This window comes from Dipodomys spectabilis, unplaced genomic scaffold (genome assembly GCF_019054845.1).
Source record: "Dipodomys spectabilis isolate Male_0828 unplaced genomic scaffold, ASM1905484v1 ptg000125l, whole genome shotgun sequence".
NCBI classification, from domain to species: domain Eukaryota; kingdom Metazoa; phylum Chordata; class Mammalia; order Rodentia; family Heteromyidae; genus Dipodomys; species Dipodomys spectabilis.
In genome coordinates this window covers 21,452,852-21,475,576 of record NW_024870802.1, presented here as the reverse complement: position 1 = coordinate 21,475,576, position 22,725 = coordinate 21,452,852, and the positions used below count along the sequence as shown (strand labels likewise).

Here is a 22,725-nt window from a genome sequence, read left to right as displayed (position 1 = left end):
CGGGTGCTGCTTCAATATCCTAAAATGTCCATATTCTCTCACTCTCTTGCTCTTCCACCTCCTTTGTCCTTTTCTCTTCTTCCACCCCCTCCCCCCCACATAGTTCTTTTACTTTCTTGACTTTGGGGTATTGTTTTGTTTTTTTCCCAGCTTCCAGAAAAGAAAGAAAACGGGCTACATTGTGGGACTTGTGCCAGGCTCTTGATTTGTGTTTTCCTGAACTCAAATTGATAATAATGAAAGGAGTTCGCCAAAATGTTTTCCCTTTGGTTTTTATCACTGATTGATTGCTTCATTACTATTCACTTTCGTATTCGTAAACAAAGTCTATTTGGGGGGGGGGGGGCGGTCATGGGGCCTGAACTCTGGGCCTAGGCGCTGTCCCTCAGCTCTTCAGCTCAAGGCTAGAGCTCTACGACTTGAGCCACAGCGCCACTTCCAGCTTTTTTCTTTTTGCTTATGTGGTGCTGAGGAATCAAACCCAGGGCCTCATGCATGCAAGGCAAGCGTTCTACCACTGAGCCACCTTCCCAGCCCCCAAAGTCTATTTCTTGACCCAGACACAGCTAAAAGAATGGGAGACAACAATGTAGGAATACAGAAAAGGACAAACTATCAACATGCTGGAAAACTTTTCAAATATTAGAGCTCTATTAAACTTTTCTATGTTCTTGGTAAGAGGGAAACCTGTGGTTAATGTATTTAATGCAACGTAAATCTTCCAATGCCTTTCCTAAAATCTGGTTCCTACTTGAGGTATTACACTGGCCGTGGAGCCCACTCACATCCTCCTTTCCTTTCTGATCTCATTTTTTTTGTGTTTTTTTTTTCCTTCATTCACTCCACTGTCATCATATCATCCATAGATGCCAGGTACAAGGCCTCCCTGCCCTTGGAATCTACCTTTATGCCCTCCCCCCCCCCCATCTTCCCACTGTGCAGTGCACAGCCCATCTCCACAGCACAGGCCCCTTCTCTCAGATATTTGCTTAATTGTCACTTTTCCCATGAAACCTTTCCTCCCTGTCCTCCTTACAATAGTAAAACATCCTGCACTCCAACTCTCTCTATAGTGTTATCTCATATTTCATGTGTTTGTTGATACTTTCAATCCAATAAAAATTAATTCCATGAGAATAAGGGTCTTGTCTGTTTTGTTCATGGTTACGTGGACAATATACAAAAATCTGGCTCTTGGTCGTTGTTCGATAAAAATTAGTGGAATGAATAAGTGGCTGAATTTAGAGAGCAGAACACTCTGAATGGAGGAGACTTTCTAATCTTTGGTTTAGGTTCACAATGGCTCTCCAGCCCTGTCTTCATAGAGACTGTATGAGACAAAGGACTAGCTAGCCAGGGCTGGCAGAAAAACCGTGTGGTACAATGTGGCTGGGAATGGGACCACCGCTTGGCAAAGCTGTTCAACTGTGTCTGTCAGCCAAACCTAAAATGCATGTCCATTTTGGGAGCAAAATTTCTCTAATTCAAATAGATCTAACAAAATGATGACCAGGAAGCCGAAATATGTGGGGAAGGGGTAGGCAAAGGGGGAAAGAAGGAGAGAGGAAAAGGGCTGGCAAATCCAGTCATCATTTTCCATGCACCTGCGTGTCAAGGGAACCAGGGAACTTGAAGGTGTGGACCGGATTGGGAAAGATGAGGGAGAGCGATGGTTGGGGGTGACATGGCTCAAGATGCACTGTACTCATCAAGTGACTTGTTCAATGGAAACCCCTTTGCACAACTACATCAAGTATATGAAAATAAACACCAACACAGAAATAATAGCATCGAATGCCTGGGATGGAAGCCGGCATTTCCGTTTCCCTTGAGGACGTGGAAAGCTGGGAAGACACGGACATCCTTAACAAGCGTTGTGTTTTTCAATTTTGCTTTTAGAAATAACAAGTTGATCCCGCGGTCCCACCCAAGGCTCAAGAGCCAAGGGCACAAAGGGCGGAGGCCCGGCTGCACTTAGATTCGGTTTCTAGTTTTCGTTTCCCGCTGGGGACGGGACTGAAACAAAGGCGAGCGGCCGGCCGGGCTGAGGCGCGCGCCTGCGCACGCGCGGCCGCCACCCCTCCCCCCGCCCCATCCCCCCCCCCCGGCGCTTTTCCCCGCCCACCTCGCGCCGGCCAGGGTCCCAGGTCCCCCGGACACCGCGCGGGAGAGGGGAAGCCCTGGGGCTCAGCCACCATGAGGTAAGCTTTCCTCCGCCCCGGGTCCCCAGCCCCGTGCCACCTTTGTTTCACACTCGCTGGTTCTAACGTTCATTCCCGCCCCCCCCCCACCTCGGGGTCCGCGCCCCTTGCCCCGGGGAGCGGGGTCGGGGGTGTGGGGGGGTGTGGGGGGTGCGCGTCCCGCGGGATCTCAGGACCCGTGGGTCCCGGAGGAGGGCTGCGCCCTGTCCCTTCGGGAACCCGCCTCTTCCCGGGCATCTGGGTGCGTGGCCGGGCGACACCCCAACCCCCACGGCAAGCCCGTCCCCTCCCGACGGCTCGCCAGCCGCCGCCCGGGCATGGTGCGGGACTCGAGGCACCCGCAGAGGGCCCCTCGCCGGCCCGGGACCCCCCACCCTGCCGGGACCCCCGTCCCAGGGCCATTCCGGACACCTGTCGCCCGCCTCCCCCCCCCCCCCCCTTTCCAACGGCTCCCCGGGCGGCGCACGCAGCTCCGCCGCCGCCGGGCGCCGCAGTGGGTGCCGGGCGCCGCAGTGGTCGCCTGGCCTGGGGGAGCTCTTCCTGGCGGCCGCCTCCGGGGAGCCCCCGGGTAACTCGCACCGCTCGTTTGCGCCGCACCTCACCATTGCGGGGCGGGGGATCTAGGCGTCCGTGTCCGGGGAAGCCGGCTAGCACGCCTCCCCGCTAGCCGGCGGGGAACCGTCCAGCCTCACTGCGCGCAGCGGGGACAGGTGACGGGCTGTCGGGAAGGTGAACGGCGTCCATCTCCTGGTACTACGGGAAGGACTGATAGTATATATGATACCATAGGATATCGGGCGGTATTCCCGGCTCCTGCATCCCGATTTACTGCCTAGACAGGCGGGGTTCCTCCCGTGATCTCAACCGAAATGATCCAGTGTTCTCTGGGGGGACGAAGCGATGGTTTAGACTGTGCTGGTGAGCGCCTCCTTGCCACACTGAGATCTTACTTGGATCGCCCCCTTTCTACAAAGGCTGCAGAGCCCTGGATCACTGCTTTGGATTCCTGATTCGTTGTTGTTTGTTCTGTGTGTGTCTGTCTGTCTGTCTGTCTGTCTTATTTTAGTTCTTAGCATTTCTTCCTGTCTGGGATTATATTTTCTATTTTTTAACATGTTTGTTTATATTTTTAAATCGTTCCCCTTAGAAAGGAATCTTCCTAGAACGATTCCTCCTAGAATGAAGGAAGGTCCTTCTAGGAAAGACCTTTCTTCCATCTTGTTTGCTGCTATATCAGCTGTAATAGAATATTGCTTGGTGTTCACGACATGGAGTCAGATAAGGGCTTATTAATAAACACAATTACCCTAATTGTGCATATGTAATGATCCATACTGTGAATACATATGTTGTCCATACAAGGGGAATGGAGGGGGATTTCTTTAAGGATCACAAAGGGAAATAGATCAGCAAGTATAAGAAGGCTTTCCATCCTACAATTAGATAGAGCACTTGTCTATATAGAGAGAGGCCTTAAACAAGATTTTTTTTTTTTTTGGTCTGTACCTTTCTTGTGACCCTTCATTAGGGCCAGTGCCAATTTTAGAAAGTCTTTCCCAGCTAACTCACCACTACCATTGGCAAGGCAGACAAACAAAACTAAGTATAGCCATCATTACTTGGTCAGTTGCAGACAGTAGAAACTCAACTCAAACTTGCCTAAGCAGAGTAATGGGGGGGGAGATAAATTTTATTATTCTGCTTCTCTGCCTATCAAGGTTCTGCTTTCTTGTATGTTAGATTCTTCCCAAGGGTTTGGAAACATGGCAATCAGAAACCACAAAGTTTTTATGATTCTACCATCTCAAAGTTTTTGGAGGGAAGAGAGAGAGAGAAGAGAGAGGGAGAGAGACAGAAAGAGGTTTCATTAAGTGCCATTTCCCCAAAATTAACTATTAATTGGGCCATCCGAACAAATTGTTAGGTCTGAGGAATGGCCAGGATATCTGTGCCTTTCCACTTCTTAGACTTGGGGCTGGCTAACCCCTCTCAACTCAGATGAACACAGACAAACTAAGAAGTTCTTTAGAAACCTCTTAAGAGGGATCCTGGTTTTTCCCTGTCTGTAGCTGATGAGTAGAAGCCACAGGTATTCATAGCACTGAACTATGTAGCTTTCCTTAAGTCACTTCCATGGGACTTCATTGGAAGGAACTGTTGCATCTGGCTGTTTGATTATATTGTGAGCTTCATGTAACTGTCCTTATGAGCTAGCCCTACATTAAAAAGGCTGTGTCTTTCACAGTTGCATTCCCACTGTTATTCAGAAAATCTTGTGCATAATAAGCTGTCCCTAATCAGTGAATGTTTCCCATCTCTGCCTTCCCTCTCATCTTCCTAGTTTCAGAAACAGGCTCTCCACTGGAATTTGCACAAATAACACTGTGCCTGGTAGCAGGGTGTTTCAAAAAATATAGAACAATAGGCATTAGTCTTTATTATTGGCTCGCAACCCAGGGGTTGGGAGGGGGTGGTACTCACATCAAAACCACTTTAGCTTCCTTTTCCCATCTGTCTCTAAATACTTGGTACTTTACTTTTGTCTGAGTAAAGCTTATGCTTCTCTCTTTCTCAGTATACCTATTCCTGACTAGTTTCTCTCTGCAGCGCTTGCTTTCTTCTGTTCTCCCTTTCTCTGTAAAAAACATTATATTGGTTTCACTTCTCTGTTCCCTTCAATGTTTTTTTTTTCTTATTCCTTCTCCATCTCCCCCTTTTTTAACTCAGCAGTATAATAGTTTGAACTTAGGTGTTTGTTCTTGCTTTCCAAGCACTCTATACTTTGAGCCATACCATGCCAGTCCTTTTTACTTTAGTTTATTTTTCAAGAAGGGGCTCTCTAACTTTTTGGCTAAATTGTGATCCTCCCATCTCCACCTTACAGCATGTAGTACCACACCCAACCCCCAAAACTTTGTTGTTGTTGTTGTTTTAATCTTTTTTTTCATCATTAACCCAAGGATTGAACCCAAGGCTTTGTGCTTGCTAGGCAAGTTCTCTCCCATTTGAGCTATATCCCTGCTCTCTTATCCTCTCTCTTTTCTACTCAAAATGTAGAAATGGAATTTGTTTTATCAAATGAAATTCACACATACACAAGCACTCATTCCTAACTTGCATGGGTTAGTGACAACTAGAAGAAAATAGGCATCCTATACAGTAGGAAGTTCTGCCATCTCGTAGGAGCTGGTTTAACAATAAATAGATTATTAAAGAAATATAACTGACATAAAGGAAATGTAAATTACATATAATTGTCATACTGTAAAAGCTATTGAAACCCAGGGCTTTAATTTTGGATTAAATAGGACCCAAAATTGGTTTTTATGCAATGAGCAAATCCATTTAAGGTTTAGAAGATCATCTATTTCCTTTTATTTCTTCAAAAGTTAAAAAGAGGGGCTAGGAAGGTGGCTCAGTGGTAGAACACTTGCCTTGCATGCATGAGGCCCTGGGTTCAATTCCTCGGCACCACATAAGCAAAAAGAAAAAAGCTGGAAGTGGCGCTGTGTCTCAAGTGATAGAGCGCTAGCCTTGAGCTGAAGAGCTGAGGGACAGCGCCCAGGTCCAGAGTTCAGGCCCCAGGACCGGACCCAAAAAAAAAAAAATTAAAAAGAACTTTGTGTTTTCTAGTGAAACTTCTGAAGACTCCTTGAAGCCCATTCTGCTAGAGCTGGAATGCCACTTTACCTGGAACTTACTTAAAGAAGACATTGACCTGTTTGATGTGGAAGATACCATTGGGCAACAGCTTGAATTTCTTACCACAAAATCGAGACTTGCTCTTTATAATTTGCTAGCCTATGTGAAACATCTAAAGGGTCAAAATCAAGATGCGCTAGCGTGCTTGGAACAAGCAGAGGAGATCATCCAGAGAGAACACTCAGAGGAAGAAGATGTGCGCAGTGTGGTCACGTGGGGCAATTATGCCTGGGTGTCTTACCACATGGAACGGTTTGAAGAAGTGCAGAAGTACATTGACAAGGTTGGGGGCGTCTGCAAGAAGCTCTCCAGCTCTTCTTCACACAAGGTGGACCGTCCTGAGATTGACTGTGAGAAAGGATGGGCCCTCTTGAAATTTGGAGGAAAGTATTATCAAAAGGCTAAAGCAGCTTTTGAGAAAGCTTTGGAGGTAGAACCTGACAATCCAGAATTTAACATCGGCTATGCCATCACGGTGTATCGACTGGATGATTCTGATCGAGAAGGATTTGTCAAGAGCTTTTCATTGGGACCTCTAAGAAAGGCTGTAACCCTTAACCCAGATAACAGCTATATTAAGGTTTTTCTGGCCCTGAAACTTCAAGATGTACATGCAGAAGCAGAAGGAGAGAGGTATATTGAAGAGATTCTAGACCAAATATCGTCCCAGCCTTATGTCCTTCGTTATGCAGCTAAATTCTACAGGAGGAAAAATGCCTGGGACAAAGCCCTTGAACTTTTAAAAAAGGCCTTAGAGGTGACACCAACCTCTTCTTTCCTGCATCACCAGATGGGACTTTGCTACCGGGCACAAATGATCCAGATCAAGAAAGCAACTCGCAACAGACCTAAAGGAAAGGATAAACTAAAGGTGGATGAGCTGATTGCATCTGCTATCTTCCATTTCAAAGCAGCTGTGGACCGAGATTCGATGTTTGCATTTGCCTACACGGACCTGGCCAACATGTACTCAGAGGGAGGCCAGTACAGCAATGCTGAAGATGTTTTCCGGAAAGCCCTCGCTCTGGAGAATATAACCGATGACCACAAACATCAGATCCACTACCACTATGGCCGCTTTCAGGAATTTCACCGTAAATCAGAAAGTACTGCCATCCATCATTATTTAGAAGCCTTAAAGGTCAAAGAGAGGTCTTCCTTGCGCACAAAACTGACAGGTGCTCTGAAGAAACTGGCTATGAAGAGACTTTGTTGCAACGCTTTGGATGTGCAGAGCTTAGGTGCCTTGGGTTTTGTTTACAGGCTTGAGGGGGAGAAGAGGCAAGCTGCTGAGTACTATGAGAGGGCACAAAAGATAGATCCAGAAAATACAGAATTTCTCACTGCCCTCTGTGAACTTCAACTTTCCATTTAAGTACATACTGTAGGAAATTACTTCCATTTGTGATTCCCATATGTTCATTGTTTTAACACACTGTTCCATATAGAACCCAGTATCTTTTCTTTCTTCCTTCCTTTCTTCCTTCCTTTCTTTCTTCCTTTCTTTCCTTCTTTCTTTCTTTCCTTCTTTCTTTCATTCTTTTGTGTGTGTGTGTGTGTGTGTGTGTGTGTGTAGGAGGGAGGGTCCTGGGGCTTGAATTCTGGGCCTGGGAATTCCTATCCCTGAGCTTTTTTTTGCTCAAGGCTAACACTCTTCCACTTGAACCACAGCTCCACTTCTAGCTTTTGGGTGGTTCATTGGAGATATGAATAATCTCATGGACTTTTCTTTCCTGGTTAGTTTCCATCTGTGACCCTCAGATCTATCTCAGCCTCCTGTGTAGCTAGGATTATAGGTGTGAACCACTTGCACCTGGCTTATTTTATTTTTACTTAAATTACTATTGTCCATTAAGAAATAGTAACAGTTCACCTGTAATCATTTTTGAAAATGGTATAATTTTACACTTTGTTACTTATGTTTTCATTACATTTTGTGTAACACCCCATATTGCCTACCAATTGGCCACAATTGTGCAGAAGTGCTTGCTAACTAGATCAAAACTCAGGACTGCAAAAGTACGTTAGCTAAACTTATAACCACATAGCTTACAAACTATAGAACTTTTCAATTACACTTGTTTTGACTTTTAGCTATCAACCTGATAGTCACCTAAAAGAATCCTCTTTTTGGGGGGAAAAATCATAGTAGAAGTTTATCATCTCTGGTGACCTCAATAAAGGAAAAATTAGAACAGGAGAAAATAGATTTTGTCAGATTTTAAATACTATAGTAGTATATTCATGGGAAGCCAGAATTATTGTTTTCCAAAATGTTCATTACAGGTCTAAAATTTGTGACAAATAAATATTGGAACATCATGAATCTCCAGTTTCTCTGGCATTTTTGAACTTAGAACAACATTATCTACACTGAATCTATAATAGTACTTTAATCCTTACAATTAGTATTGCTATATTTTTAGGTTAAAATCATTGAGATAAAGAGGTTAATTGAGAAATTAAGAGCAGTGATAAGCATATGGATAAAGAAGGAGTCACTAACCTCTAGTTCCAGACTATCAAGATTTCACCATGTTACTTTTGGGTTGAGTTTGCATATCTACAATTATACCCTTTGGTTAACTATATTTGTATTCCATATTGACTTCTATGAAGCTTTTTTTTTTTTTGTCTTAAGATTTTCAGATGGTTATTTTTTCTTCTGTAGAGCCTCCAGGAATACTTTAAGATTTGTATATTGTAATCTGCCTGTTCTAATTGTTTCTTTGATAATGGACTTTACTATTATTCACCACTGTATTAGTAGAAAAAAGAATGATATGTTGTTTAATTATCCACATTTCCAGTGTTGCTCTTTAAATTATTATGTGTATATTACCCTTCTTGGTATTTCTATTTAAATAGTTCCTATTGTGGCTTTGGTTTTTTAAATAAAAGAATGTTCATTGAAAAAATTTTAATGCTGAAATATATTCATTTACCACGAGCACACTTCTCACCCTACCCCAATCCTACACCTCAGGGTTAACAATTTGAGAAATTTTTCCAGGTCCTCTTTCCATATATATTCAAGCATATATAAAGACGAAAAATTGAAATGATAATAAAGGCATTAAAAGTGTTTTTTGCCCAAAAATATATTATGCATCTCATGAATTACATTTTTCTTAATATTTTGTTTTGCTTAAATGATTGCTTGTTTTTTTTTCTGTTCAAGAAGGAAGAGCACCAGGAAGCAAATGATCTCTATTCAAGAATTTCAAAATTCAGGTCTGAATTCTGATTCTGCAGAAACATGTATTTCAAATATTCTATTGCCTATGAAAATAGGATGACATTTCTCTTACTAGGAATGACATAATTCATGTTATGTTCCGAGGTGGTGACGTCATACAGAATAAAATACAGTCACAATATCAAAATACAGATGCTACTGTAAGCCTCTAACTTAAAAAAATGGGCCAGGAGCATGAGAGTACAATTCTATAATTCCAGCTCTCAGGAAGATTCCAGATTCTGGCCTACTCTGCAGTACATAGCATGATTCTGTTTGTAAATAGGAAAAAATACCAAAAAATTAACAGCTTAAGGTCTATTCAGCAACTAAATTCACTAACATTGAAGTAGACAAAGATATACTAAGTGTAGAATCAGTACACAAAGCTACTACTTTAAACATGGAGGAAAAAATGTCTATTGGTTTTAAATTTGTCAGTGATTCTGCTTATCTATCCAAAGCCTACAGATATTTAGAGATGACTTCGGGAACACTTGGGATCAAAAATGATTTTTATTAATGATACAGAATTTGGAGCTGTTTTTTAGAGATGGTATATTCTTAGAATTTGTTCCTTCTATTTAACTGAAGACTTTTGGTTTATTATGTACCCGTGTTGGTCCATTTGTCTTTAGAGACTTCAAGAGTCTAACTGGCAGTCTGTATCCACCAAAAGTCATTACTTCAAATGGCAAAAAAAATGGCATAAGCAAAAAATGAGAATGTAATGCTGATACAGTTTAGTAGGCTAAGGACAATATTAATTTCAGATTAATTAGAACAAATAGGTAGGTTGGATTGCCAGTCACGATTACTGTAGGTTAAATGAGCAGTCAAATCCCAGTATCTGCTGCTATAACTTGACATATTAGAAGACAGGAGTGTCCTCTGCTACTTGAGGCTCTTCAGGTTAAAGCAGCCTCATAAGAAAGTCATTTCTTCTCCCCATCACAGGCAGTATGAGGTTTATCCAAATTACCTTTATCCTTTATTAATGGTACATGTTCAGAGTTTAAATAGCCAAATAGAGGTTTCTGTGAACTACTGTTAATGTAGCCAGAGTCAAAATACCCACTTGTTAATTATTCTTCAGTGTAGTTTTTTCCGCGGGTGCCATTTGAAGGCTCATCTTTTTTATCCTGTACCATAATGCTTTGTTCTCTGATGACATCCAACTTCTCAATTCAGATGCTGTATACATCATTAAAAAAAACTGTAGGAAATGCTTGTTTATAAGCTATTTGTTGAAAAAAAAATGAAGAAAAAAAGATAACAAAACCCAACTTAAAAGGCCAGCCTTGCTGAGTTGAACAATTTGGAGGCATCAAGTTTCCAAAGAGTGTTGTCACTTGTTCCAGCAGATGGCAGTGCTGCATAACGTCTCAGTTTTAAAATACTCTTCCATGCCTCTGAAGAACTGGATTCTCTACACGTATTTGTAAATGATTCCCCTTTACAATAGAGAAGTGAGTATTGAGGTATAACCCTATGCTGTGAAAGTTTCTCCTTTCAACTCAGGCCTATTGTAGCATTCCAAATCCCAGAGTCCTGTCAGACAACAGAAGGAACTCAGGCTGCAGTATGTGCGCTTCTTAGTTTCACAAGATTTCATAGTCCAGGCACTAGAGGGGAGTAGCTATTGAACTATAGGACCTGACGCCTTGTGCTTCACACTTTTCTAAAAATACTGATAACATGTTATCAGTAAGAGTGTTGAATGAGGTAATGAATAGAAAGGATCTAGCACAGCGGCTACCATTCTCAAAACTTAACAAAGGCTTTGGAATGTTGTAAAAATCTTAGCTACATCCAAACTGGCTCATTCACTATTCGATCTACAACCTTTGTCTAAGGGAAAAAAATTGCTCCAACCATGATTATAGACTTCTTTTATTTTGCTTTAGAAACAGGAAGATTTTAGCATACATATCTGACCCAGTAAAATTATAATCTGAACAAAAGGTCCAATGATAACTCTGTATCTATAAAAGATAATTTATTCTGTTTTCTATTCAGTCAATTCCAAAGTAGAAATTAAAGTGTTATAAACAGATATTCTACAGATATGTAGAATCATTTCATTAAAATTTTATTCTTGATTCTATAAACCATTCTCATAAATTCTCTTAGTTTTGAAACAAATAGAATAAACACTTAGAAGATCATTGACAGTAAAATTCTGTGCATATACTAAAATTGTAGACTCTTAAGAGCTACATTTTTTTCTTACTAGTTTCTAAAAGTGCTTCAAGAGAGGAAGTAAGATAAAGATTACAGATTTATGCATGTAATTTTTACATATATAAACAAAAACTGTAACACGTTTTTATACAAATTTTAAAATCTGATCATTATACTTATTTTTATAAATACTTTTAACAGTTTAGATAAATTACATGGTAGAATCGCATAAGCAAAACTTTACTGTGTTCATAGTATAAAAAGTATAGATAAGAATATTTAGATTCCAAAACATCTCTGTGTTTTGATTTAAAAACAGACATTTAAGATAAAGTGCTACTCCAAATATGTTTAATTTCATTTTAACTTTACTTTTTATAAATATTTTCCAATTGTTTTTAAATAACAACAAATGGATTTGAAACACAATTCTCAAGAGGTAACAATATTTGAAGTTCTCTTGCAAGAACAACTATGTAATGTTGCCATTTTCTTCCATAAAATTGAACCAGTATCTCATTCTGAAAGCAATCTATTAACATGTGATTTTTGTGAAATAACCTAGCTGCAAGCGAAGACTTACTAGGCAACCTAAGATTCTTCTCATCTCTTCATTTTCTTCTCTGCCTGGCACTTGTGAAGCTTCTTTGGGGACAATGGATTAATGGCCTTTGAGCCCAAAAATTTTCCCTGGATTTTAAACTCTTAAATAAATTTAAATCCCTTGTTTTAATTACACAACCTGCCCTTATTTATTTTTAGGTGTGGTATGGTTTGGGATTTAAGATGATAATTTGGTGGATTGAAACCTTTGGAAACAAGCTGGACCAACCTGACTTAGCTCTTTTCTCTCTGCCCTTCCTCGCTGATCTGAAAACACAGAATGATTCCAGGTCACAGAAAAGTGAAGGATTGAGAATGAATAAATTAATATAATGTTAGGTTTCTAACTGTTATCCATAAAGAGATGAAGGAAACAAAAGATATAACACAGATATGGAAACAAAAAGAAATAACTCAGGGAGAAATGGGAACACAGGGGGAAATATGGAACCGGATATGCTGAGGGTATGGGTTGGGTTGGGACAAATAGGGAAGAAATAAGGAAGGGGTAACACTGATCAGGATGCATGGTACTCATACACTGATGTGTTGAATTCAAGCATCCTTGTCTTCAAAGAAGACATTGCCAGAGACCTGATGATCTAAAAATTCAATTCCTTCCCAGTTGGAATACTTCCAGCATTTTTCTGCTCCTAGCAGGAATACATCTACATTCAAATTAGACCTTTTAATTTTTTCCGCCAAAGAAGCAGAAATAGGAAGATTTTGTGTTATTAACATTTTCAGGAAAAATAGAGAGATGCCCTGCTCATTTAGAGTAAGTGTGCTCTAGTGACAGAGTGAGTACCTGGGGCACCATCCTAGGAAAAAAGCTTGTCGTGTCAAGGGGGAAATTTCACATAGAAGATTTTATGACTGGGCTGGGAAGGTGGCTCAGTGGTAGAGCGCTGGGTTCGATTCCTCAGCACCACATAAGCAGAAAAAACAAAAACCGGAAGTGGTGCTATGGCTCAAGTGGTAGAGTGCTAGCCTTGAGCTGAAGAGCTGAGGGACAGCGCCCAGGCCCAGAGTTCAGGACCAGACCCCCCTCCACCCCCCCCCCAAAATAAAAAGATCTTATAAGTCACTCCTTTCCAACCATGCCATTTCAGGGTTTTGTTTTTTGTTGTTTGCTTGTTTGTTTTATTCTCAAAGTGATATCTACTTCTTGGCAAAGGCAAAGTCTGGCTGGAAGATTAAGAGGGAAATAAAAGTCTCTATGTCTGTATTACTCATAGTCTTTAGAAGAATTTCAAGTATTCTTTGGCCACTCAATTTAAACCTTTAATGAGAAACTCTGCCATGAAAAGGCTTGGCATCTCTACTGCCACACCTGAGTGAACTCCGTCCCCACCTTCTCAAACAGTACAATGTCAGTGTTTCTGTGTGTCTTCGGAGGAGGGAAGACAGAGAGGCAGAGACTTTCAGCTGAAATGCTTCTGCCCAGTGTTCTCTGCTTTGGTTACGTCTAAGAGTCTTTCCTAATCACAGCTAATCATATCTGCTGTGTTCTTACATGGAGCTATGCTCCATTGCCTAAAGATCCCATTTAGATTTTGAATACAACTCCCAAGTGAGGAAACTCTAGGCAAGTTCAGTTGTTGTTGTTGTTGTTGTTATTGTTATATTATTTGCTACTTTTCCTTATAAATATGTTAATAAAAGCAGGATAATAATGTTTCTCAGAAGACAATACTTTGTTGAAATAAAATGCTTCAGAAAAGTGAACGGTCTTGTGGCCCCAACTCCATTGGGCGCCAGGCCATTTGTTGGTCATGTGAGGTCATAGCCAGGCACTGCAGTAGCCAGGGCTTCCTCATCTTTCTTATCTAATTCTCTTGCTACAGAATAAGCCACTGATCCATTGGTCCATAGCTGAAGCTTGGGTTCTGATTCTTTGGCAAGGAACTGCTGCTGGGTTCTTTTCATCTTCTTTACAAGCCTTGCAAAGCCAAGCAATACAGAACTAAAGACCATGGAAAATCCACAGAGAAGGAATGACGCAGTGTAGCTGCCAGTTTTATCCATCAGCCACCCTATAACAAACAAACAACAACAAAATTACATTGTGGAGCTGAAGATTCAATTACTGTGCTTGCCCACTCTCTCACAAATCTCATTATTTGTAAGGATAATAACAGTTGATTGTCGGACCATCATTAAAATTTTGAGACAGAAAACAGCTTGCCTAAAAATATGATACTGAGAAATACTGAGAAATACTATTTTAGGGCAACTGCTAAGATAAATTTATAGTTGTTACTAATTCTTAAAGCACTTATCACAGTGCTATGTACTTAATAATCATACAATAGATATTAGCTATTATTAATCTCATGGAATCTAGTAAATACAAAAATTCAAAATTTTGTTGTGTGTCCTCTGTCAATATCATTTGAGTGATTGAAGTTTGGGATAATTCATGCAGGGTGTTAAGAGAATGTGATCATGAAAAATGCATCCACACTCTCTCTAAAGTAATATAACAAGCTTCAAAGAGGTTTTGATTTAGACTGGTAAAAATCTGGACCTTCAGACTCCGGTGTGCTTATGGATCACAAGGAAGATGGTTGAGACTTTCAGCCACTTCCCTGGGACCTGCCCCTAACAAATCAGGTCCTAAATGGGAGAGTCAAGGAGTCTGTATTTTAACAAGGCCACTATGAAAATCAAGGGTCCCAACATCTCATTCCAGAAAGGAGAAACAGGTTCTGACCTATCTGCTGTTGGGTCACTTAGTGCCCCAGGCACTGGATTATGAAAGTAATAAGACAGTCATTGGTGGCTTACACCTGTAATACTAGCTATTCAGAAGGCTGAGATCTGAAGCCTTCAAAGCCAGCCTGGGCAAGAAAGTCTGTAAGACTCTTATCTCCAATAAATTACCAAAAAAAAAAAAAACCAAACAGAAGTGAATCTGGGGTTCAAGTGGTGGAGCGCTAACTTTGAGCAAAAATAATACACAGGGAGCATTGCCCAGGCCCCTGAGTTCAAGCCCCAGGACTGGCAAACACACACAAAAAAGTGATAAACATTTGCTTAAATACTTAATGTATGCAATAAATATTGGTTAAGTTAATTGCATAATCCTGCTCTAAGTTTTTATAACATTTCACAGTTTACAAAACATTCTGGGTATTTTCCTTGAAGGCTCCCAAGTCTGTATATTCAAATATGCTCTTTCTCTGAAGATTTCCTTACAAAGCTCCATTGAGAATTATTACCTTCTTACTTCAGATATATCAATACATCTAAATTTGAAGTCCTTCAACTCTCATACAAGACCACTGTCTCTTATTTCTGTGTTTGTTTCAGCAGCCATCTTTCACTTCTTTTTCTCCTTCCTCTCCATATGATGAACTTGATGTTTTTCAAAATTTCCTCCTTATCTGTAGCACTACTCTATATTATTATCAGTTTGATCCTAATCTATTAAAATAGAACCTTAATTTACCTTTGACCCTAATCACTAAATTAATTTTCATATCATATTTTCTAGAATTGCACTTCCCACCATTTCCCTTTTGCACAAAAGCATTAACAGTGCCCACATTTGGTATGTGTAAATGGGAAATGAAGAATCAAGAGTCCAGTTCCTATGCCTGGCACTCAAGACATTCTATTGCTCCCATCATTAGCATGGAATGGATCCAAGATTGTAGCTGGGGATTTTTTCTTTTGAGGTATTAAGCCCTCCCCCCGCCATTTCCCGCTTAGTGTAAGAACATTATAGACCAAAGTGATAGGGAGATCATGTTTAGGGATGGCTCTGGTAAACCTGCTCTCTTTCATTCTGAATTCTCTTGCCAATTGTGTGTGTGTGTGTGTGTGTGTGTGTGTGATATGTGTGTGTACACGTGTGTATATTCATCCTTTTTATAGGAATATGATAAAAAGAGGTTGGGACATCTCTCCCAAAACCTACCTGCAATGGGTGGGCTCACCAAGTATGGCACGGCATGAAGGAAGTATATCACACCGAGTGCTGAGGACAAAGAGGTGGTTCCCACTATTTCCGCAGTTACTACTGGGATCAAGGTCACATAGGCTCCATCAAAGTAGCCAAAGATACAAGAGAAAGGCACAAGGAGGGCAAGACTTTGAAGCATTGGGAGGCAGAGATAGCATAGCCCGTCTAGTCCCAGAGCAAAGAGGTAGCAAATATACCGGTAATTCTTCAGACACCTGTGGATTTGAAAAACAAGCATCATAACCATGCCATGCAGCAGTAAGCATCACAAGTATTTATACAGCTTGCTTCCTCTCAGATGTTATCTGTGCTACCTATCTTTTGGTATACATAAATGCAAGGTTTTATCTCCCTAGGACGCATGTTCTGGTAGAGCGAAAATGAGGTCTAAAATTAGAAATGTAGATGGTTTCAATCCTGCTACCTACCTCTGACTTCAGATCATTTCACTATTAGATGAGAATGTTAAATATTTCATAAGATGACTCTAGAGATGGTTGTGAAAAAATACGTAACATGTCAGAAGCCTGATATTTTCTGGTAATCTACTATATTGAATGCTTTCAGAGACATTATGCAGCACATCATAGATGATCAACAAACCAAGTGCTTAAACAAAGGGGAAACTGAAAGATATTAAATGAACTTCCAGAGGTGGTGATGGCCTTGTACTAGGACTAAGTCTTATTTCAAGACTTTTCAAGTGATACTACTATTAGTTTCCTTCTGTAATTCCAAATTCATCCATAAGTTCAGTTATTTCAAAGATTCTGAATAATGACAGCTATAATGGTTTATTCTTTATAAATGTTTGTCTACACAAAATATCATGTGAGCCTCAAAAAAATGGTGAGGTTGACAGGCAAATATTGCACTGAACCATCTGACAGATGAAGATGCTTGATGATCTGAGAATTAGGTGATTCTTCCCTGTGTCACAGGGCAGAGCTGGCTCCCAAACCTAGGTCTTATGGATCTTAAACCAGTTGTTATAGGCCCTCAGGTCTACAACAGGCCACTTCTTGTTGAATTAGTTGATTGAATTTGATTTCCCTTGCTCCTTTCCTTCTTTACTTTCTTTCTTTTTTGTGTTGGTCATGGGGTCTGAACTCTGGGCCTGGGTGCTGTCCCTCAGCTCTTCAGCTCAAGGCTAGCACTGTACCACTTGAACCAAGCACCACTTCTGGCTTCTTCTGTTTATATGGTGCTGAGGAATCAAACCCAGGGCCTCATGCATGCAAGGCAAGCCCTCTACCACTGAGCCACCTTCCCAGCCCTCTTTTTTTTCTTTTGTTTTTTTCTGTTTTTCTTAATTAACAGTATGAAGGGGCTAGAAATATAGTTTAGTTATATAGTCCTTACATAGCCTGCACAAGATCCTCAGTTCTGTCTCTAGCACCACACCAAAAACAATGTGGAATTAAACCTCAGTGTTACAATATTGGATCATGATTCATTACCAAAGATACAATTTATGAGAAGCTATATGATTGAGGCTTTCCCAGGTCATAATTCAAGAAGAGAGAGCCTTTCATTTAGGAGACGATGAGTAGCTTATGCTCTTCATTCAAATAGATGGGCATTGGTAGATTTCTTATTATTTTGGTTTCTAAGCTTACAACCTAATGAATGTAAATACTATCTCACTATCAAAATAAACATGTGGCTACAGATAATGTGTACCTGGTTCTCCTTCCTGGACTGGATTCTTCTCCAATTTCCATTCCTAGCCAGTCTCTGTAGCAATTCACAAACAACTAAAACCACAAAACCTAGCCAGAAGCTGTCTTTTATCAGGGACTGAATTGACTTGAGATGATATTAAATGTACAATCAGAACTTGTAGTTATCCTTGGCTTTGGCAGTTTAAGCAGATTTGCTATCTTAACACATCTAGAACAAAGGTGGACAAATTATGACCAAATCTAGCCCACTATCTGCCTTTGTGACTTACCTGTCAACAAAGAATGCATTTGCATTTTAAAACATTCAGAGAAATTGTTTTTAAATAGTATTTTGTGACATAAAAGTTTGCAGGAGAAATTCTAATTTCAACACATATGAAGTCTCATTAGAACACAGCTATTTTCATTTGTTAGCATCTAGTTTAGGACTGACAACATAGGGTATTTATGACAAAGATTGAAGACAAAGCCAAAACACATTTTCTCTATGTCCATTGACAAAAATCATTTGCCAGACTTTAAGCAGAGAAGTTGCCTTCAGATACTGAATACTAGAGAACCTTCGAAAGATGTAGGTACTTAATACGGTAAAAGGTGAGGGATGTTCAAAGTTTAAACTCCCAGAGGTGGCCAGAGAGGTGACCAATTGGGTTTTCACAAATCTTACCTTCTGTCAGTTAGCCATCCAAATGTGATGTTGCCAACAATATCAATCACTCCAAGTATGGACATAAGAAAAGCAGCTTGCTGGTAACTTACTCCAACACTCAAAGCATAAGGCACCAAATAAACAAAGAGTGGGCTGCAGCCATAAGCCATAAACAGAACAGAGATGGCCAACACCACAAAGTCTGTCATCAGTAAAAAGCTGTATTCCTGCTGTAAAGAGCCACAAAGGCAAGTCTGCACCCATTCTTTGGTGAAAGGTGAATAGGGAGATGTCCGCTTGGAGTCTTCTTTCTCATTTAGATAGGTATGGTTCTGCTCAGGACTGGAATGGTCCTCTTTAACAGCGAGTGGCCGCATCAAGGCACCACAAACACAGAGATTCAAAACAAATCCCCCAAGAATGAGTAATGCTCCCTGCCAGGAAAACCGTTCAATGAGGAGCTGAACCACAGGAGCCAGGATGAAGGTGCCAATGCCGCTCCCCGACATGGCAAGCCCATAAGCAAGGGCTTTCCGTCTGCTGAAATACTTGCCCACCATGGCAATAGCTGGAGAGTAACAGAGTGCAAATCCAAGACCTGGGAGAGAGAAACCTCTGTGAGTACTGATATATCATGAGCAGCCAGTGGGAGCGATCTCAGACTGAGATGGTTTTGATGGAAGAGAATCTGACCTATGTGGAACTCCTTAAAGCCATCCGTGCACAGAAAGATGGCAGGAACACCCCACTCCAGCTATCCACAATTCGAAAAACATAGAAGGTGTGTGACTTTCTTATTAGGAAGAACATACTTGAAAACATGGCTTCTTAAAATCAGAGGAAATACTTAAAACATCATTATTCAGTGTAAGCTAAAATTTATTAGAAAATCTAGATGATATTAATCAAAGGAACCTGATCTTTCCCTTCCTTCTCATAAGTTATCTGGCGAGTCATCTCAACTCCTCACTGCCTGTGAACACACAACACTAGTAATCTGTACCCCTCTGGTATCTGGGCTGAATAGCGAAAATGACTCCATGGAAGTATCAGAGGCGGCTAGAGCTCGTGTCTCACACCTGTAATCTTAGCTACCCAGGAAGTGGAGATCTGAGGATCATGGTTTGAAGCCAGCCCAGGTAGAAAAGTCCATGAGACTCTTATCTCCAGTTAATCATGGAAAAAGCCACAAGTGGAGCTGTGGCTCAAGGGGTAGAGTGCTAGTCTTGAGCAAAAGGAGCTCAAGGACAGTTCCTGGCCCAGAGTTCAAGCCCTAAGACCAGGGGAAAAAAAAGTATCTGAATCATTTCAAATAGTTGGGAAATACCAAACAACCTGAAACTATCACTAAGGTCCCTGGAGAAAACAATGTTGATAGTGAAGAATGTTTTTAGCGTCTTTTGACTCTGGTGTTTAGAAAAATCCCATGGGCTTTAAGCCTGAATTTCACAGCATCTAGAATATCAGAGATGGGAAAGGAAAATCACCTTCTGTTCCTGCTTCCATCTACAGTGCAGGTGCTTAGCGATCTAGAGTTGCCAGGACTGAGGGTTTTCTGGATGCAGCACTGGAAACTATGGATGTTTTTAGTGTACAAAATCAGAATAGTACATGGGGACTGCACATAACCTTAGCAGTCAGGTTTTTCAGTTACAGGGGTGGATATGTCTTCTTAAGCTGCAAGAGCCATATTACATCTTCGCTATGAGGTTATATCCTTTCCTGGGCTGATTCATTCAACTTCTGTGGCCCAGTGCACAGACATTTCTAAAATTGAGAATCCTAACTTATTGGGTAATAATATTTGTTATAAAGCAAGGATAATTCAAGTTGAAAACAGATATTTTGTGTCTTTGTAATTAGGGTATGGTAGCACATGTCTGTCACCCCAAATCAATGCTAGCCAGGACTAAATTAGCAACACCCTATCTCAAAAATAATTTTTTAAGAAGGGAGATGAAGATAAAGCTTAAATGATAAAGCACTTATCTAGTAAGCACAAAACCCAGGGTTTAATACATAGTCCATAAGTAACAACAATAATAATAGTCTTAGTAATGATACTTGGGGGTAATAATCACTACTGACAATTCGTACTGAGCTGAGTAATGCTTTATTTCTTCAGTACAAAATCACACCCATACACTAAAGCCAAAGGGAAGAGCAGCAGTTGCTTTTTATCACATGGCTAAATTAAAGTATTAATGCATTTTCATTGAGGGCATACAATCTCATTACCATCTCCATTTAACTGCTAGGTAGGCAAACATAAGCTATGTCAACTAAAGTATGCATTTAACAAAATAAATATTTTATGAATCACTGATCTGTTGATGTACTTGGCAACACCTGCAGAGAGTGGGTGAGATGGGTAGTACAAAGTGCCCTTACCTGTAAGAACTCCCAGAGTGAGGTAGAGATGCTTCAGGCTGGTGGCAAATGAGCTCAAGATGAAACCAGTAGATGCAAGCAAGCCACCCAGTATAATTCCCACTTGGCAGGATAAATGGTTACTGACCACACTCCCAAGTGGAGCTTCAAAAACAATAATAAATAAGGTCAACAAAAGCCTTTGAGAGGCCTGACAAAAGGCTAAATGGGTACACTGGAAGAACAGAGAACAACTGAGCTTTAAAGCATCAAGCGCACCCCAGTAATTTTATAACCTTGGAAAATGGGGCCCAGAGAGAAGTGATTCATCCAAACTCACACAGAATAAAGACCAAGAGCTAGAATAAAACTCAAGTGGCCTGGTTTGCACTAAAATGTACTTATTCCTATCTTCATCCTATTACTCAGACTTTTGGGTGTTTTTCAAACAGGAAATCAACTCTGCTTAACTGCATGTTTGATGGGGTATTGATCATACGTCATTGGCAATCATGATAACAGATACTTGACGGAGAAAGGAAATGTGATGAGTGGAGAAAACAACATGTGCTGACACCACTCCTCCTTGGAACAAGGTCAAAAGAACTGATACACTGGTTTCTGCATAATTTGACCATTTTTTGCATTGGTCGCCTTGAAATTGTGGACTTGCTCAAATGTATGTGGCAGACTCGGTTATTGGCATTTCCTCTCAATTTTCACTGACCTCCTACCTAGGTAAAATGGTGACTGGTGAGAATGAACAAATCTCCTGGAAGTATTGAATCTTCATGGATTCACCTCATATGATCACTGGAAAGTGGCAGAATTCACATTCAAATCTGCAACAAACTCAACAAGTTTCATTTCTGTTTATGATAAGAAAAATTTTCTCACTGCATGTCCAATATCCAACTCTGTAGTATTTCACTCTACTCTGTAGTATTATACTCTACATCCTCCTGTTTCAATACGTTACATGGGGATACTGTATGTGTATGGGAAGTGGGGTAAAAGGTCTCACTGTCTTGCATAGACTTTAAATACACTGCTACTGGCATGAAATGCTCAGAGTCTACCTAGTCATCCATATTAGTCATTTAAAACCATTTGCTTCTCTATAGGGATTATAAATATTCTCCAAGAGATAACAGTGAGGAAAATACTACACCCACATTCTCTGAGAAAGACAAATACTGTGACTCAAAGCATAACCCTGAAAATCCAGTCTGATGAAGGAACAAGAAAAGGTAGGGCTACAAAAAAAATGTAGGGTCTTTCAATTCCTGGCAACCTTCATATTAGTTAAGAGTATAAGAAACCCTGCTTTCATAACACTTACTTTAATTCTAGAATTGCTCTTAAGTTCCTTGTAATCAAAAATACATTTTAGAATAATCTAGCGATTCCTGCCTATGTTTGATTTTTTTGTTTTTTAAAATATTTTTATTATCTCTAGTTGTGCAAAGAAGTTGCCATTCCACAAAGCAGTTTATAAATACAAAGTGTCTTGATCAATGTCACCCATTTCAACATTCTCACCCAACCCTCCCAACACACACCTTCCTTCACTTTTCTTATTTGTAGGATATGCACTGAATTCATGATTTCATTGTACTCACTTCTCTTCATTTATCTACATGTATGCTTTTTTTCTTAAAAAAAAAATGAGTCAGTACCTAGAATGACCTCAGATGAAGAAAGTATTATGCCTGGAGACATGACCCAAAGGCACAAAAGTTTTCTAAAATACTTGAGAGTCATCTAAATAAAAGAATTAGTTGAACTGAGGCTGTAAACAAATTATCACAATTTTAGAAACTCAATAAAAAGCCAATTTCAGAAATCTGGCTTGAAATTTATATTAAAAAATCTTTCAATGTTTGTTATCTTCTACTAGGTAGATGCAATGTTGGGTTCCATGAACTTCTAAGACTTTCTACATGTGCTAAAGAGCACCTTTAACTGTTCTTGAATGAAACTTACACATAGTAGAACTGTTTAACTCCTGATTATTCAAGCCTGTATTTTCCCACTTCTGTAAGCATGAAGATTTATGCATGAAAAGATGTTATACATAAATCCAATTTGGAAACCTCTAGGAATGCATCAGAATACAAACC

At 40.3% G+C, this 22,725-nt stretch overlaps 2 protein-coding genes across 3 annotated transcripts in view; one reads left to right on the top strand and one right to left on the bottom strand.

Moving 5' to 3' along the window:
- Nucleotides 1-2,135: 2,135 nt before the first annotated feature.
- Nucleotides 2,136-7,428, top strand: LOC122115873 (interferon-induced protein with tetratricopeptide repeats 5). The gene is made up of 2 exons (XM_042689443.1): nucleotides 2,136-2,201; nucleotides 5,835-7,428. Exons 1-2 carry the CDS (start codon nucleotides 2,197-2,199, stop codon nucleotides 7,276-7,278), a joined length of 1,449 nt encoding a protein of 482 aa, XP_042545377.1. The 5' UTR covers nucleotides 2,136-2,196; the 3' UTR covers nucleotides 7,279-7,428.
- Nucleotides 7,429-13,005: 5,577 nt separating this feature from the next.
- Nucleotides 13,006-22,725, bottom strand: part of Slc16a12 (solute carrier family 16 member 12) — a 76,862-nt gene continuing 67,142 nt past the window's right edge. For both annotated transcript variants that reach the window (XM_042689357.1, XM_042689358.1), the window contains exons 4-7: nucleotides 20,624-20,767; nucleotides 18,251-18,830; nucleotides 15,854-16,113; nucleotides 13,006-13,964 (exon numbers count right to left, since the gene is read on the bottom strand). In XM_042689357.1, coding sequence (XP_042545291.1) covers nucleotides 13,702-13,964; nucleotides 15,854-16,113; nucleotides 18,251-18,830; nucleotides 20,624-20,767 — 1,247 coding nt within the window. In that variant the 3' untranslated portion in view covers nucleotides 13,006-13,701. The remainder of the gene's footprint in view (nucleotides 13,965-15,853; nucleotides 16,114-18,250; nucleotides 18,831-20,623; nucleotides 20,768-22,725) is intronic.